The sequence below is a fragment of the Megalobrama amblycephala genome, linkage group LG5, assembly GCF_018812025.1.
Source record: "Megalobrama amblycephala isolate DHTTF-2021 linkage group LG5, ASM1881202v1, whole genome shotgun sequence".
In the NCBI taxonomy this organism is placed as follows: Eukaryota; Metazoa; Chordata; class Actinopteri; order Cypriniformes; family Xenocyprididae; genus Megalobrama; species Megalobrama amblycephala.
Genome location: NC_063048.1, coordinates 9,685,227 through 9,703,363, shown reverse-complemented (window position 1 = coordinate 9,703,363; position 18,137 = coordinate 9,685,227). Strand labels below are relative to the sequence as shown.

At 36.9% G+C, this 18,137-nt stretch overlaps 2 protein-coding genes across 2 annotated transcripts; both read right to left on the bottom strand.

Annotated features, from left to right (window-relative positions):
* Positions 1-447: 447 nt before the first annotated feature.
* LOC125268197 (gastrula zinc finger protein XlCGF8.2DB-like) lies at positions 448-3,548 on the bottom strand. The gene is made up of 2 exons (XM_048190282.1): positions 3,431-3,548; positions 448-1,723 (listed from the first exon to the last, which is right to left on the bottom strand). Exons 1-2 carry the CDS (start codon positions 3,513-3,515, stop codon positions 846-848), a joined length of 963 nt encoding a protein of 320 aa, XP_048046239.1. The 5' UTR covers positions 3,516-3,548; the 3' UTR covers positions 448-845.
* Positions 3,549-10,462: 6,914 nt separating this feature from the next.
* On the bottom strand, positions 10,463-17,757 carry LOC125268420 (gastrula zinc finger protein XlCGF57.1-like). The gene is made up of 3 exons (XM_048190611.1): positions 17,642-17,757; positions 15,136-15,281; positions 10,463-12,117 (listed from the first exon to the last, which is right to left on the bottom strand). Exons 2-3 carry the CDS (start codon positions 15,218-15,220, stop codon positions 10,607-10,609), a joined length of 1,596 nt encoding a protein of 531 aa, XP_048046568.1. The 5' UTR covers positions 15,221-15,281; positions 17,642-17,757; the 3' UTR covers positions 10,463-10,606.
* Positions 17,758-18,137: the final 380 nt, after the last annotated feature.

Here is an 18,137-nt window from a genome sequence, read left to right as displayed (position 1 = left end):
AAAGATCAAATTGCATAATAAATAAATTTATTGTCTTCTAAAAGAAAGAATCAACTCAGAACAGCCTAACCGAGGCATTAGGAATTCAAATCCCACTTCCGTGCCCTGCGTACATCTCAAAGTAATGCATTTGGCTAATGCCCGCCTATAGTCTTCAATGGTTGCCCGCGAACAACATCTACTTTGACCCACCCTCAAAATCTGTAGCTGGTTTGTGTTGTGTACATGTGGATAAGGCGATACAAAAGCAGAACAACATTTTCAAGAGTGCTTCTCAAATCTCTGTGCGGTCTAAATGGGATTTACAAAACGCCATTAAAGATGGGACAGAACCCACTTTATTTGGACCAACTTGCTCCTCTGATTGACAACCTGTAGGTATGATTACTGATGTGTAAATATTATCAACCAGGAGTTCAAAATACATAGATAAAGGATGGAGCAAGATTTGTTTTACAAACTTTAATGTTACATCAGTCATTCATGTTAGCGCTCGGCTAACATATGCACTGTTATTGATACAGTTAATGATACAGTTCCCACATGTGCACCTCAATAAATTAGAAATATACACATGGGTTTGTTGATGGACATACACTTGTTGCTGATGTAGAAGAAATTACAGTTGCAACATCTAAAAATGTACATCAAACTAAGTAGCGTATCACTGAGAAACGTCCTGCTCAATTCGTCCTTGTGATGGAGGTTTTGGTTGAATAACTTGTTCTTCCAACGTTTCAACATCAGGTCTTGCGCTCAAATTGACATTGAAAAATCGACGCCATCGTTACGGTCCTTACAATGTGAGCAATTGCTGAGCTTCAAGAAGCCTCCAGAGCAGAGATTCACATAATGGGCTTTTTGTTTCTACGTGCAGTAACCGGTAGACCAATCACAACACTGTTATTTCCAGAATGAGCTTTCAAATGAATTTTCAGGTCTCTTCGATATGTGAAACTCATCTCACACTGAAGACAAATGAAAGGTTTCTCTCCGGTGTGAAGCCTCATGTGGACTTGAAGGTTTCCTTTTTCATTGAAACCTTTTCCACACTGTTGGCAGGTGAAAGGCTTCTCTCCAGTGTGAAGTCTCACGTGAACCTCAAGGTTTGATTTGCTCGAGCAAGTCCTTCCACAGTGAGGGCAAATGAAACGCTTCTCTCCAATGTGAGTTATTACATGTTTCATAAGGTGATCGCTGTCTGTGAAGCTCATTCCACACTGATGACACATAAAACAGTTATCTCTTGAGTGAAGCCTCATGTGGCCCCTGAGGTTTAATTTACGTCTGAACCTCTTTCCACACCGATCACATGTGAAAGGCGATTCTCCAGTGTGAAGTCTTTTGTGGTAACTAAGCGTACCTAGATGTGCAAAACTCTTTCCACACTGTTCGCAGGTGAAAGGCTTCTCTCCAGTGTGAACTCTCATGTGAGCTTTAAGGCTTCCTTTTCCAGTGAAACCTCTTCCACACTGTTGGCAGGTGTAAGGACTCTCTCCTTTGTGAACTTTCATGTGAGCTTTAAGGTTCTCACGTTGTCTGAAACGCTTTCCACACTGAAAGCAGGTGAAGTAACGTCTATCCCCTATCTTTCGAGTTCTTTTTCGTGAGGAAGTCTTTTCAGTCTGTGAGCAGCTAAGATCGTTTTCCCCAGTTATGAAATCTGGTTTCTCTTCCTTTACATCATTCAGATCTTGAATCTCCTCGTTCAGCGGCATCAGGTCTAAGGTAAAAACAGATAAATACAAGTTTAAGCCCAGTTTAATGACACAAAATGACAAATACATACATACTCAGAGCGCTCTACAAGATTGATCAGGTGAATGCATGTTTTAAACAGTTTCTCTTACAGGTAAGTAAATCACTGATCTAAATTAATGCGCTGCTACATTGTACTAGAAAGTGGTGAGTTTAATCAGGGTTGGAACTAAACTCATACTGTAATGCTCACCTTGGGAGAAACATTGCTGCTTTTTGAAATTTTTGAAATCTGCTGGACAAACTCAAGTCATTCACACATGTATCTCTCTCTCAATGACTCAAAATATAGCTGCAAGCAGTGATACTGGGCTGGAAGCTCAATGCAGAGCAGGAAGATCAAAAACAGCAGAAATTGAATGTACATGAAAAACAGCTGGTTTTGAAGTAGGGCTGCAACAACTGTTCAATAAAATCAATAATAATTGATAATGAAAATCACCAAAAATGGGCTATATGTAAGATTTTTACCTTAATAAAGCATAAAAATACCCCTATATATTTGCAGATATTTAGGAAACATGCTAAGTTCACCTACTTGTTTCTCAGAAAAACAATGCTACAGCCAGATATTCTACTTTGAAATGTGTGTTCCGTGTCGGAATGTCTGTCTTTGTTTTGGTCTGTGTGAAACCATGTGCTGCCAGTTTATCCAATAGTATTTCGGCATCACAGGTTACCAGTTGGTGGAAAACACTGTGAATTGCAACCATGGAAACCAACAAACAAACTGGGTCAGAATCGCAGATTCTACTTGACCTAAAAAGCCTCTGCATCCATCCAAAAATCTCTATGAACGACAATATTAAAACTCAGATCAATTGTCAACTGCGCTCCCTCTTGTTGTGTGTTCTTAAGATGACCACCTGCGTCTTTGGACGAGGGGACGGGGCAAACAATATTTTGAATTTGGCCTGCACTACCTATTTTGACCACTGGGTGTCATTCCAACATAGAGCCCCTTTAAAGCTACAGAAGGATATGCAGCGCAAAAATATTAATTTTGCTGAAATATCTTGTTTAAAGTTACATTTAGATTTGAAAGTCAAAATGTCATTCAAGTATTTTATGACAGTAGTAACTGTAAAGGGAAAACTACTTGAATATAAATGTAAGACATTTCTTATAGCCTATTTACACAATTAAGAAATGACAGTAAGAGGTGATTTTGTCCAGAGTGAATGTGTGTTCCTGCAGAACATTTATCTTGCCTGTTGGTTAACACTGAGTTTGTATTTTTTTTTTATTACTATCTTAATTTGTAATGTAGAGATTTTTTAGACAAATTTATTAGACCTCTGCCACCAAGTGTAAGGTTTGTTAAACCAATTTGTTGTCTTATACTAGTTAATTTAGCATACTAACACTTGACAAGCATGCTCAACTTTAGTGAGGTATTTCTCAGAAACAAAAATTTAAAAAAAATTGTTCAGTCACTTTTCTGCAGCTTAGTCCAGATTATAATCTAATCAGATTTTGGACAAAATAAAAATTCTCTTTCCATTCACTTCAAAATAGTGGACAAACAAAATAATAAAAAGTAAAAAAAAAAAAATAATGACATGGACAAGAATGAAAGAACACAGAGAAATCAAAATTTATAAGCATTTTTGTAAAAATCCTTATATCACTGGAACACTAGGTTCATCCCCAACTTGAGAATGAAACCAACCTGTTTGTTCCTCAGTATCTTCTTGTTTCACACTGAATGTTTCTTCAATCTTCATGTCTTCACTCTCCTCTTTAATGAACGGCATCTTTACACACGTGGATCTCAGTCGCTTCACCAATAGTTATTTCTGTGCGTTTGTCCTGTTTAAAATAATTAACAGAAAGAAAATAATTCCACACTAAATCTCTGAGTGTCTCAATCAGATTCAGTTAATGGATATAAACATTAGACAAAATTTCATTTAAACCCCCCCCCCCTCAAAACTAGTACTAACGTTACATGAATAAAAGAGCACAAATTAAATAGACACAGACATGACCGAATTTATCTGATATGTAAATTAATAGACTGCACTTTCATGAAAACATGTTGGTTTCCATTCATTAATCGTTTGTGTTCGTTAGACTCTCTGAATCGAGCGTTTCGAATCACTGAATCACTTCAACTGACTCGGAGTTTCAAAAGCTCCGTTTCTCCATCACTACTCGTCAGTGACCAAATTCGTGTTAGTTATAAAGAGATTGACGATAATAGGAAGACAAATGAGTAGCAACTTTAATGTTACTCGTGTGTTTATTTATCATTTAATTGAGTTTCCAAAAGCTCCGTTTCTCCATCACTACTGCGCTTTGCTCACGTTTTAACGGTTTGTTAACGGTTAAGCAGAACAACGCAACATTCAGTGATATACAATTCATTTCATAGCTCTCATAAAGCTATAAAACAGTCTGCAGTGTTTGTTTCGACATAAACACAACAAACGCTATAAAACACAAACCTTTCTTCAGCCGAATCACAACAAATGCAGGAGCGTGGCGCAGCCTTATGACGTCACACCACCGAACCAAAATAAAAGTACACACTGGTCAAAATTATGAAAGAAAAAGTCTTTGAAAGGAGCCTCTTATGCTCATCAAACCTACATGTATTTTATCAAACGTAGTATAGTGAATATTATTACAATTTACAGTAATGGTTTTCTATTTTAACATTAAAATGTAATTCATTTCTGTGATCAAAGCTGAATTTTCAGCATCATTAGCATCAGTCTTCATTGCCACATGATCCTTCAGAAATCATTCTAATTTGATGATTTAATACTCAGTTATTATCAATGTTGGAAACAGTTTTGCTGCTTAATATTTTTTGTGGAAACTGTTATACTTTTTTAGGTTAAAATTATTTTTTTTTAATGAAGTATCAACTCCCACCCTATCCCAACCGCTACCTTCATCATTGCTGTATTAATATTAAAGTTTAAAATTACCAACAAAGACTAAACTACTAAATTCTAACATATTAAATATAATGAATATATGATTTTAAGGCCTCTTATAGTCTTATAGTCAACAACAAGAGGCCATGGCGAAACAAGCTGCTTGTACTGGTCTGTTGGAAAGCAGAGATGGGTGAATGACTTTTGAACATTGTCTGAGCCCAGCTTTAAACTATTGTATGAATTTTCTGATCAAATTGACAGAATTTCACAGCTGGGTCCATTATGAAAAGTAACAAAGCACAAAAATTATTGTGATTAGTGGACGGGAGGCGCCGCCACGATACAAATAATATTCGGTTAAGTTTTATTCACTTCATGCCTTTCTAGTTCACTTGTTTGAGTCTTCAGGTGCACATGATGAACAAATCCTTTAGAATCAGCCAGCGTTTCTGTACAGGCAGGAACACGCCAAGCCGTTGGTTGGCCGTCGGGCAGGTTTTGTTTGTCGGCCGACTAAGTTTTCTTAGTGTGTTCCACACCGTCGGCTGAAGTTGGTCCATGTCAGCTTTTTTTTTTTCGGCTGATTTGACATGTTGAATCGGCGTCGGAGCTCGTCGGGCCATCTGATTGGCTGTTCAGTTACTGCCACCTGCTGGTACGGAAAGGCATTTCATCTTACGGACGTGCTACTTGGCCGTCGGCTGTCAGTTTGGTGTGTCAGGCCAACTTTAGACAAAGATGCTCCCGACGTGAGCCAACCCCAGTCTGCTTTCGTCGCCACTAGTTCGTCGGCGTTGCCTTGATGTGTTCCGGCCTTAATGAGTCCAAGGCCAAGAATTTCTAGGTGCGGTTTTATCAACTACAAGTACAAGATCTGTGATGCTGAAGTTTCGGCGTGGTTTATTCCATTTCTGGTGTTGCTGCATTATATGGAGGTAGTCTTTCACCCTCCTTTTCCAAAATAAGTCCGCTAAGGTATTGAACATGTCTCCAGAGTCTTCGAATATACAAGTCGTCTTTCTTAGACCAGATGGTTTTGCTTTTAGCTGAAGGGTGTCAATGCTTCGAGGTCTTCTGGATCATCTGAAAATGCTGTTTCACTACTGAGTAAAGAACTTTCTTGACTTGCTGGATTAAGCACTCCCAAACACCACCATGAGGTGGGTTGAAGGTCCTTTTAATGCCGTTGTTGAACATGACAGTGCTGTTTCATCTGGCTTTAAACTAGTAGATGTTTGTTGTTTATTTGTGGCTTGATCTCACTGCACTGTTTAGTAGTTGCAGGACTAAGACTGTTCAGTGAATAAATGCATTTGCTCAAGCTGGAACTTTACTGTTTTGGGCCGAGCTTTTTGTGTGGTTTAGTTAAAACTTTCCACTTTAGACATGTTTGCTGTTTTTTGTTTCTCATAATGTCTCCATTTCTGTGTTTTCGTCCATCAATAAATTGCATTATACTCATGTCATGCAACAACAAGAAGTTTGGTTTCCTCGGCCCCCCAGAAATGTAATTATTATAAATTATCTTAAAATCATGAACACTGGGTTAAATTATGATAAATTATGTAATTTGTAGCACTTCTACATACAATGGAATCACCTATAACAATACTGTATGTGATGTAAATAGTAATATGTGTATTTAGATAAATGTAGTTATATAATTATCACCTCCTCACCCTACAACTTACCTTATTCTTAATATCCTCAGATTCTTCTTAATATCCTCCTCCTTTGCCTCTGTAACATATATCTGTTTTACATACTCCTCAGCTCCTCAAGCATTGACCGAAATAAAATGAGTAAACACATCTTCTTTTCAATTCACTTTCCATTTTGGGATATTGCATAAAAAAATGCGCTGGATGGAAACGCCAAGATTAGTCTCTAGAGAGGACGCAGCCTTCGAAATGAAATTAAATGAAAAGGAGACAGCCATTATTTTTCACATATTTGACTTTATTACAGCTCCTCTTTGCAAGCAAAGATTTCACGAGACATTTCAAAGTGGTATGGGTTTTTTTTTTTTTACTATGGTTATACAAACTGTAATCTATCACAATATCATAGGCAATTGTCCTAAGAGACGGTGAACAGTTTTATAAAATGAGAACTCATAAAAGCTACAGAAAACACTACATATACTATAATGTTAGTTAGCAGGCTAGCAGAGAACTAAAAATAATAAGACCTACTTATAAATTGTGATCCATAATCAATAGATTATCCCAACATAATGGGAACGGCTACATCTTTCAGGAGAAGGTTTTATGTGAAGCCTGCATTGTACTCTCTTAGGTTCTGGAAGCTGTCTTCCATAAAATTACACGTATTCTTCCACACAAAAATTTGGCACATAACTCGTCCCACACTGTTTGTCACAGACCCATGAATGAGGCGTCAAATTGTGCAGCCTATTGAGGAGAGTGGGCTAAGCAACCACCCCAACTGCCTAGGAACCACCCAGAACACATAAGCAATGGCCTAGCAACAACTCATAATACCCTAGCAACTACACAGAACACCACTTACATTTCCTTTAGAAATGTACATTCTAAAATAGAATGTACATTCTATACCAGTTCCCAACATGGAGGACTGGAGGGCCATCATTGACCAGTTCCATGTATGCTGGAATTTTTAAGTGAAGTAAGTGACGTAACATGTGGCCAAGTATGGTGACCCATACTCGGAATTTGTGCTCTGCATTTAACCCATACAAGTGCACACACACACACACACCCGGAGCAGTGGGCAGTCCAGAGAGTGCTGGACTCCCCTCACCGACAATCCCTGCCGGACCTGAGACTCGAACACATGATCTTTGGGTTACAAATCCGACTTTCTATCCATTAGGCCACGACTGCCAATTGTCTTGGTGGCAATGATGGGAAATGTGGTCTTATAAGCGCATATGCATTCTTTGTCCCTGTTCTTTAACTACAAATCCACCAACTCACTGGTTCTCCTAACTGTTGCCGATGCCAACTATCTGTTTAGTGTTGTGGAAGTTGGGGGCTATGTCAACATCAGTGACAGTGGGAACCTCCGTTATTCAGCATTTGGAAAAGTGTTCAGAGATGGAACTCTTGATTTACCACCAGATGCGGCTGTCCCAGGAGCAGAGCAATGGGGGCCTCTCCCCTCTGTGTTTGTGAGGGATGATGACAAACCTCTTGCCGCCATACCCTGGACATCACATCCCACCAGAGAGATGGGTTTTCTATTATCATCATCTCAGCCAGGCTAGGTTGATAGTTGAGTCAGCCTTTGGCATCCTCTCTGCTCATTGGCGGATATACAGCCGTGTCATTGCAACAAGTCCAGAGGTTTCAGTGCATGTTGAACAATCCGACATAGGGTGCTTCTCAATTCTTATTTGTGCATCCTCGTTTCCTTTCCTTGCTTCCTTTCCTCGCGTCTTAGCTCCACCTCTCCAGGATGCGAGGGAAGGACGCAAGGAAAAGACGAGAGGACGGAGGAATTGAATCAAGTGAAATGATAAATCCTCGCTCCCTTTAGCGTCACTTCAAAGCGTCATCAGCTGCGCTCGAGGGATCTACCCACATGTTGTTAAAGTTTGGTTATTTAAAAATATATAATAAATATTAATAAAGCAAGATGCCTAGTTGAAATATATGAGATATAAAGTTTATTTAATCTTTAAAAGTAAAGCATACATTTAAATTATTGTGACAGATAAGAAGGGGGAGGAGAATTTATGCGTGCGTCACGTTTCTCGACGAGAAAGACTTCCGCAAAGGATGCGCCTGTGTATCCTCGCTCATGACTCCTCAGGAAGCCTCCTCACTCCTCGTTCCTCGCCTCCTCGCGGTGCAATTAGAGAATTGAGATGTCCTTCAAGATGGCTGAGCTCGATTGTTTTCCGGGTCATAGGATGGAGGACGGAGGAGCGAGGAGACGAGGAGGGATATTGAGAAGCACCCATACTGTGCTTTCTTTAAACAGGAGGGTGCAGTGCCATGGCAGCCGAGTACATAGAGTACACCAAAGATCTTTGCAGATCCAAAAAACCCAATAGCTCTTTTAAGAACTACCCATATTTTGTCTTAAAAGTATACATTCCAATGACATCATTAAAATTTATGTTTATGTTTTATATTTCATTATCATCTATGTGTCATAATACTACTACTAGTGTTGACATGAGTGGAATATCATGAGGTAAGTAAAAATGGCATCCATAGGTAAACATTAAGTGATCGTATTATGTGTAGACATTACCACTGCATGAAATCACAACCATAAAAACCTTAGTGTTATATAATACTGATATTCTATATGAACAAGTTCAACCAGAACGCGATTCCGTATTCTTAAAAAAGCTTACGTTAAATGTCCTACACCTTCCCTATTCTACTTTCAGAAGGAACGCGGAGCCAGTTACATAGGGAAGGTGTAGGACATTTAGCATAAGCTTTTTGAAGAATATGGAATCGCGTTCTGGTTGAAGCACTTGTGATGTGATCATTTGTGTAAAGCATATACATTTTCATTTTTTTTTTTCCTTTTAAAAAGGACCAATCTTTCTCTAGATGAGACCCTTATTCCTCGTCTGGTATTGTCTGAAGCTGCACTGAAACTGTATTTTGACCTTCAACCATTTGGAGACCATTGAAGTCCACTATAAGGAGAAAAATGTTTTCATCAAAAACCTTAATTTCTTTACGACTAAAGAAAGGAGGACATGGACATCTTGGATGACATGGGGGTGAGTAAATTATCAGGAAATTTTTATTAATTTTTCATTTTTATTTTCAATAAACATAGACGCCAGAGCAATTGTGTAGTGATTATATTCACCAACAGAGGGGGCTGTGCAGCTACACTGCTACATCATGCACGCCGTTCATGAAAAACATAACCTGGACCAGAGCAGAGTGCCACCTTATTTTTTTGCTTATTATTAGAAGTAATTTAACCCTCTTTTTTATTGTCTTATTTTGTAATGTGACCTCGACCAACTAAACAGGCCAAATGAATTTCCATGTGAAAGAAGGCGGAGCTTCCGCACACACCTACCTGTTGTGTAATCGCCACGGACCAATGGTATAACGAAGGTGTTTATCAGCCAGAGCAAACTTTTACTGAAAGTTCGCTTTGACAAGCTGTTTTGAACTCCCAAAATGAACTCCAAACGAACTCTGTTTCGGCTTGATTTTGTTCTAACTAACATCACATCAGTTCACTTGATTTCGCTTGAAGTATATCGGGGCCTTTAGAGTAAATTAAACACTTTAAGGCAGTAACAAATTATTATTTTGATTATCTAGTGATTACTGGAACGATTAATCGACTAATTGTCGATTACTCAACTAGCAATTAGTAAAAATATTGAGTTAAACTTTAATAAAACAAGGAAATCTCTTCAGCTTTTGAAAGTGTATTTTCAATGAATTTGTTAAAAAAAAATTAAACTTATGTTAGAAACTCTGATTAAGTGATTATATTAGAGATGGATTCATTTCAGTATGTTGTACTGTATCTTTCTACATACTTTCTGATGTTCATCCATGTTTATTTCATGCTGTAATAGCAGAGAGGAAGAGACAATAGGTTCTCGTCCTGCTTGACCTGAGGTGCTACAGTGATCTCTCACACCACATTAAAGAGAGACAAAACCGCATGTATTGTTTGAATCCCATAGTAAAATTGAAAGAATTTAAAAGCTCAGACTTTGCTCCTGATGGCACTGGGGATATTCACCAAGATTGCAGCAAAGGTATTTTGAACTTTTAACCCCTAATAAAGAATGAAAAAGAACTCTGCCTGAGTCTAGCAGGATGCTTCTGTGAAGCTCAAAGTTCCTTTATTTCTGCAAGTTTTTCCACAATAATGGCACATGAAAGTCTTCTTTCTGGTGTGAGTTATTACATTATTCATAAGGTGAATTCTGTCAGTGAAACTCATTCCACACTGATGACATAAGAGCTCTTTCATACATGAATCTTCACGTGGTACTTAAGGGTTACTTTACTTCTGAAAGTCTTTTCACAGTGACAACATTTAAATGGCTTCTCTCCAGTGTGGACTCTCATGTGCCTGTGAAGGGCTGCTTTATGGATGAAACTTTTTCCACATTGTTTGCAGCTAAAGGGTTTCACTCCAGAGTGAATTCTCAAGTGGACTTTAAGGTATTCCTTTTGACTGAAACTCTTTCCACACTGTTGGCAATTGTAAGGCTTCTGTTCGGTGTGAATTTGTATGTGTCTGTCAAAGCTTTCTTTCCTATTGAAACTCTTTCCACACTGTTGGCAGGTGTAAGGCTTCTCTCCAGTGTGGACACTCATGTGCCTGTTAAGGGTTCCTTGATGGCTGAAACTTTTTCCACACTGTTTACAGCTAAAGGGCTTTTCTCCAGTGTGAATTCTCATGTGGTATTTAAAGTGTCCTATTTGACTGAATCTCTTTCCACATTGAACGCACTTATAGGGTCTCTCTCCGGTGTGAATTCTCAAGTGGAGTATAAGGTGTCCTTTCTGACTGAAACTCTTTTCACACTGAGTGCACTTGTAAGGCTTCTCTCCGGTGTGAATTCTCATGTGCCTGTTCAGGCTTGTTCTTTGAGCAAATCTTTTTCCACACTGCTGGCAGATGAAAGGGCTCTCTCCAGTGTGAACTCTCTTGTGGACTTTTAATTTCCCGTCTTGAACAATAGCCTTTCCACGCTGAGGGTGTGTATAAGGCTTCTCTCCAGTGTGAGTTCTCAAGTGCCCTTGAAGGAGTACTCTTTGGATAAAACTTTTTCCACATTGTTTGCAGGAGTAGGGTTTCTCTCCAGAGTGAATTCTGAAGTGGATTTTAAGGTGTTCTTTTTGACGGAAACTCTTTCCACACTGAGGGCATGTGTAAGGCTTCTGTTTGGCGTGAATTTTTATGTGCGTGTTAAAGCTTCCTCTCCTACTGAAACTCTTTCCACACTGTCGGCAGGTGTGAGGCTTCTCTCCAGTGTGAACTCTTATGTGGTCGTTAAGGTTTCCTTTTTTACTGAAACTCTTTCCACACTGTTGGCAGGTGAAGTGACTCCTAGACCCAGTCTTTTGAGCTCCTTTTTGTGAGGAAGTATTTTCAGCCTGTGCACAACTCGACGATTTTTTTCTAGAGTGAGTTTTCAAGTGGATATTAAAGTGTCCTTTTTGACTGAAACTCTTTCCACACTGAGGGCAATTGTAAGGCTTCTGTCCAGTGTGTATTTTCATGTGCCTGTTAAAGCTTCCTTTCCTATTGAAACTCTTTCCACACTGTTGGCAGGTGTAAGGCTTCTCTCCAGTGTGAACTCTTATGTGGACGTTAAGGTTTCCTTTTTTATTGAAACTCTTTCCACACTGTTGGCAGTTGAAGTGACTCCTAGACCCAGTCTTTTGAGCTCTTTTTTGCGAGGAAGTCTTTTCAGTCTGTGAGCAACTGAGAGATTTTTCTCCAGTCTCCTCTTTCAGTGCCATCAGGTCTAAAAAAGAGAAGTTAACCACACTGTAATGGTACAAAGCATCAGACATCAAAACATTTATACATGTAAAGCATCAAAACCAACACACAAGGCCGCAGTTACACTGCATGGTTCATGGACCCATTTTTTCCTCCCATGTGGCACAGATTGGATATGACCCACAAACATGTAAGGAGGAAAAAAGCGCAAGAATTCCAATATTCTCTGATCGGTTTCAGGTCTCATTCATTTGTGGAAATAAATCTGGTATGAATCGGATATGTGCATTAGCGCCTGCCATGTTATCAGACAGATCCAATATTTCCCTGTCAATCCAAGTCATACATCATTGAAAAAGTGACTTTTTTTTAAATATCTTGTGGTACAGATATATCTATAACAAATGAAACATCTAACTGACTAGAAAAGTATTATTTTTGTTCGTTTGTGTTAAATAAAGGGCAATCTGGCACTGAAATGTGTTGCTTGTGTGCTTGTTGCCTCTGTTGTCAGTGATGGCAGCTCATGCACAGACGCGCGCTTTAGTCTAGTTGTGAAGACTATCCTTATTCATTCCAGTGAAACCACAAAATAAAATACAACATGTCCTTGCCCTTGATATAGAATCATTAATGAATGCATTTGGATTTTAAGGAGTAAAAAACCTATACGAGGGAGGATTTGAACCCAGAACCTCTGACATGCTTAACAAAAGTTCTACCACCGGACTAGGTATTTTTCTAGGTGGTAAGTGGTATTCTTCTTGCATGCATCCGTGTACATATTCACTTGTTGTGAAAAAATTGTGTACTATATTATTATTTTGATGTAATGATAAACTATTGCATTAGAATGCTTCTATGAATTCCATGTCAATAAATTAAACTCAATGTACTATTAAAATTGATTTTCCCTCGCTAAGTGTAATGTAAATACTGATATTGGATACAGGTCACTTTTTAAAATCATGTAAGCAGGTCATCAAAAAAATATAGGATATATAGTCAAAAAATCGGAATTGGCCACAAAAGACTTGCAGTGTAAATGCGGCTCTAGGATCCTATACCCACTAAGCTACTATAGGAGGTGTTACATGTAATCTGAGAAGCCTTCACAATATCGAATCATGAAACAACAAAGAGCTATCCTTAACTATGACTGGAGTCATATGGATTTACGCATTAATAACAGCAGCCTTAAATACATGTTTGATAGTTAATGCATTAATTAACATTAAAGGATTAGTTCACTTTTAAATAAAATTTTCCTGATAATTTACTCACCCCCATGTCATTCAAGATGTTCATGTCTTTCTTTCTTCAGTCAAAAAGAATTAAGGTTTTTAATGAAAACATTCCAGGATTATTCTTCTTATAGTGAACTTCAATGGCCTCCAAACAGTTGAAGGTCAAAATTAGTTTCAGTGCAGCTTCAAAGGGCTTTAAACGATACCAGACGAGGAATAAGGGTCTTATCTAGCATTTTTGAAAAAAATATAACTGTATATGCTTTATAAACACAAATGATCACCTTGCACGTGCTTCCGCTTTCCGTATTCTTCAAAAAGCTTACGCTGTATGTCCTACGCCTTCCCTATTCAACTTATGGAACGAACGCGGTGCCAGTTCCGTTTTTTTCCTTAAGTAGAATAGGGAAGGCGTAGGACATAGAGCGTAAGCTTTTTGAAGAATACAAGGCCATTGAAGTCCACTATAAGGAGAAAAATCCTGGAATGTTTTCATCAAAAACCTAAATTTCTTTTCGACAGAAGAAAGAAGGACATGAACATCTTGGATGACATGGAGGTGAGTAAATTATCAGGAAAATTTTATTTTAACATGAACTAATCCTTTAATGGGTAAACCAATCAAACTCCATGTTTGATTAGACCAATCTATGTACTATTTACACTATGTAATCACCTTTTATTCAAAGTTAGGGTATTTCTTTCTTCTTTTTTTACAGAGACTACCCCCATTGTTAATTAAAAGTGCCATAGAATGGAAAATTGTATTTTATTGGAAATTTTTGGCATTTTGTGTGAATGTAGATCATTTTGACAATGGTGTCGTCTGTACGCTGAAAACTCAAAGGAAAAACTTCTCCATTTTAAGCATATCGTTGTCATGTAAACATACCCTCAGTCAATGAACAATGAACTTGGTCATCTCTGATTGGCTATTGGGAACTGAACTGCAATTACAGATGGAACAGCTATCAATTTATTTTTTATTTTTATACAAAAAACACAGTAACCACAATTTTAAATGCATGTTTTGATTTTCTGTAACATGCTTTGATTTACGATGGGCAGCATAATCCACTCCACCTCGGCATGCTGTAAATATTTTATTCATACAGTGAAGACTATGCTGTTTTATTTTTAGATTTGATTATTCAAGTTTTTCTTTGAACACTGCTGTTAAATATACCTATTGTACCTGAAAATATTAAAGCAGTTTATTTCATTTGCATCTTTTTTGCATTGCATTTGTCCATGCTGGTGTTCTCATTACCTTCTGCAATAAATAAACAATTATTTTAAGATTTTTTTCTTTGAATCATGTGATTTCAATGGAGGATGTGATTTAGTGCAAGAATATGATTGCAGTATTGAAACAAAATGTATTTTTTGTACAATATTTCATGTTCCAAGTTAAGGTCATTCAACAGCATTTATAGCACATTGTCATTTAAATAATAATAATATTCTTCACAAGTAAATATATTGGTTAGTGAGGCAGATAAAATAGAAAAGAATGGTATCAAATTTGAGGCCATAGAGCCAAACACTGAACTGGAGCCAAAACACAATAGTACAAACACTTCAAGGGGTCTCAGTTCAGTTCAGGTCTTTTAAAGAGGACTCAGTGTGAAAACACTGCCTGTTTTAGATCACCTAATGAGAGTTACACATTCTGACTACTGAGGTGAAGTTTGTGTATGCACATCCTTTGGATTACTTTAAATAATCATGTGTAAGTTTTTGATCATTTTCAGGATTAAATGAGTGAGTTCAGCTTTGAGAATGAAACTAACCTATTTGTTCCTCAGTATCTTCTTGTTTCAGACTGAACACTTCTTCAATCTTGATGTCTTCACTTTCCTGTTTAATAACCGCCATCTTTATAATAGTGTCACGTGGATCTCAGTCGCTTCACCAGGAGTTTTTCTGTGTGTTTGTCCTGTTTAAGATGAGAATAATTAACAGAAAGAAAAATAAATCCACACTAAATCTCTGGGTGTGTCTCAATCTGCTCTAGTTCAGTAGTTCAGAGCACTGGTGAGAGAGTCAGAGTGAGAGTTAATGGGTCATTCTACAGAAACGTCCACTTTTCTGTCCCTAGACTTTTCAGAAATATTACACTTGAAAAACACTTTAGGATTACAATTTTTTTATATTTTAATATGAAACAATATGTTATTTGAACAATTACACCTTCTTGAGCCATCAATGTGGCAATATTTGTTTTTTAATTAATTATAAAAATTCCAAGCGCCACAGAAGTGCTTCGTCCCCACAGTCATATACAGAGGGAAAGAGCTTTATTTTCAGCTCACAAACAGGTTTTTCTACCATTTTAATTACAATAATGTATACATAACTATCAAATATATAATGTAATTGACATAAAAACAAAAAAAACAAATGCTGAATAAATATTATAAAATATTTAATGAAAGTAGTGTTCCCCTGGTGTTGTGTCACTGGTGTTACCTTTAACAAAAATCTCTTATTTTGAAAAAAAAAAAAAAAAAAAAAAAAATCACACTGATGACATGACTTGACTTCCTTGTTACTATTTCCTGAACATCAATGAAGAAAGGCCAATGGAAAGTCCACTGTCTCTTTTCAGTTATCAGAAATATTAATTAGAAAATCATAATTTCATATGAAGCTTTTAGTTGAAGTCACTGGTGTGACCTACTTTATTGTTAGGGAATTTTAAAAAACAGGAATACAAATGGATTTTATTACTTGATTTAGTGAATATATCATGATTGACAACATGTGGATTGATACCTTGCAGCAGCCATTTTGTAAAATACATTTTTCATAAAAAATGTCACCGGTATTACCGTCACTGGTGTTACCTGTTTATAGATAAACTTTATTTAAAGCTATTCATTTAGTTCTTTTGCATAAAATAGCACTAAGATTACATGACTATAACTTTTCTTTCTCATTGTTAATCCTCCTTTGGGCCAGATATGGCTAAATTAAGGGTATATGGCTAAATTCAGTGCAGCGACTTTACAGACAGCGTATTTTACAGACAGTTTTAAAATGTTGTTTATGATCTTTTTACTGACTGCTTTCACTAAGTGTCAATGATAGTCTTTTGATTGTAAACCAAATGTAAAAATTTAGTCCAATCTACTTAATTATAGTTGAAAAATAAAGATCTTTGGTCTTATGTATATGTCACTGGTGATACATTTTGTCACTGGTGTTACTGTTTTTTGTCTGTCACATTAAATAAAATGTGTCATATGTGACATGATAATAATTTTACATCCATTGAATTCTGCTACACTCAAGAATTAAGATTTAAAGGATTGCATCATTACTTTTTTATAACGGTTTTTCAAATTATTTTCATTGTTATAGCAAATACATGGTTGCGCAATTGAATTAACATCATTCAATCACACTTTTAACTAACCTGATTAAAAATAAAAAACACAATCTTATTTTTTGCATTATCATTATTATTATTATGTAACTCTTGACTGCATGTGTTGAAAAAATTGAGACAAAATATTTCATAAAAATGTTTAAAAATGCCAGAGAAGTAAGGTAACACCAGTGACAAAAAAAAAAAAAACCTGATACATGCAGTCTTTAAATAATTTTTTTTTTTTAAATAATTAAGCTGTCATTTATGTGTATTCATAAAGTCAAAGTGTAATATAATAATGTGGTCTAACGTTTAAATGTTAGAAAAAGAAATACATTTTGAAGACATTTTGTTATACCAAAAGTGAACGTTTCTGTAGAATGACCCATATGCACTTAAATCACCTGATTAGACTACAAAACACTCAACAGTTACTTGCAAATAAAAAAGAACAGCAGAATGCTAATTATACCAACTCTATATGATTTACATTTGGTCTTTAATTATTTATGAATTATATTTAATACAACACTTTCATTATGAAATTAGCAGTTGGTTTGTCTGAATTATTCATGTTTGCATTTACACTGTTGTGATCATCACGTCACGCCAGCGCTCGGTGATTCAAGCGAATCGAATCACTGAATCATTTTTGCTCCGTTTCTCCATCACTACTCGCCAGTGACTTGAACTCGTGTTTTTGATAAACTTATTCACGATATAGGGGCGAAATGAGACGCACCTTTTCTGTTAAACATAAGAGGACGCGATTTACTTGACAACATTAATGTTCATTTGTGTTAGATAAAGTATTACAATGTTAAATTCAATAATTAAGCAGTCTTACATTGTTAGCAAAACATTAAATATACCCGAACGGTTTGTATCAGTATAAACACCGTAAAAAGCATAGAAACACAAACCTTTCTTCAGCCGAAATCATAACATATGCAGGATCGCGCGCGCAGCCGTATGACGTCATACTGGAAGACAAAATAAAAGTCCTGGCCTGCGTCTCAGTGTGCATTCTAAATAATGTATGACATTAGTAATATTCAATACTATTTAGGGTGGATAGTATGCACACTCTGCTCTTCTTCTTCTGTTATTTAAATGGCAGTTGACAAACCAACTATAAGGTGAATTTTCTGCCACCTACTGAATTGAAGTATGGAGCACAACTTGGTTGCAGACACAAACAAGATTGTATCTTTCAAAAAATTCCTCTTCAATTCTATAATTTGTCCCTTCTCCTAATAAACCCTTAAAGGGTTAGTTCACCCAAAAATGAAAAATCTGTCATTTATTACTCACCCTCATGACGTTCCACACCTGTAAGACCTTCATTAATCTTCGGAACACAAATTAAGATATTTTTGTTGAAATCCGATGGCTCAGTGAGGCCTGCATAGGGAGAAA

Excerpts from the sequence above, each read along its gene's own strand:
- LOC125268197 (XM_048190282.1), bottom strand. The coding sequence starts at position 3,515 with ATGCCGTTCATTAAAGAGGAGAGTGAAGACATGAAGATTGAAGAAACA. Across the intron at positions 1,724-3,430 it reads AGATACTGAGGAACAAACAG|ACCTGATGCCGCTGAACGAG; the intron begins GTTGGTTTCATT and ends TTTTTACCTTAG.
- LOC125268420 (XM_048190611.1), bottom strand. The coding sequence starts at position 15,220 with ATGGCGGTTATTAAACAGGAAAGTGAAGACATCAAGATTGAAGAAGTG. Across the intron at positions 12,118-15,135 it reads AGATACTGAGGAACAAATAG|ACCTGATGGCACTGAAAGAG; the intron begins GTTAGTTTCATT and ends TCTCTTTTTTAG.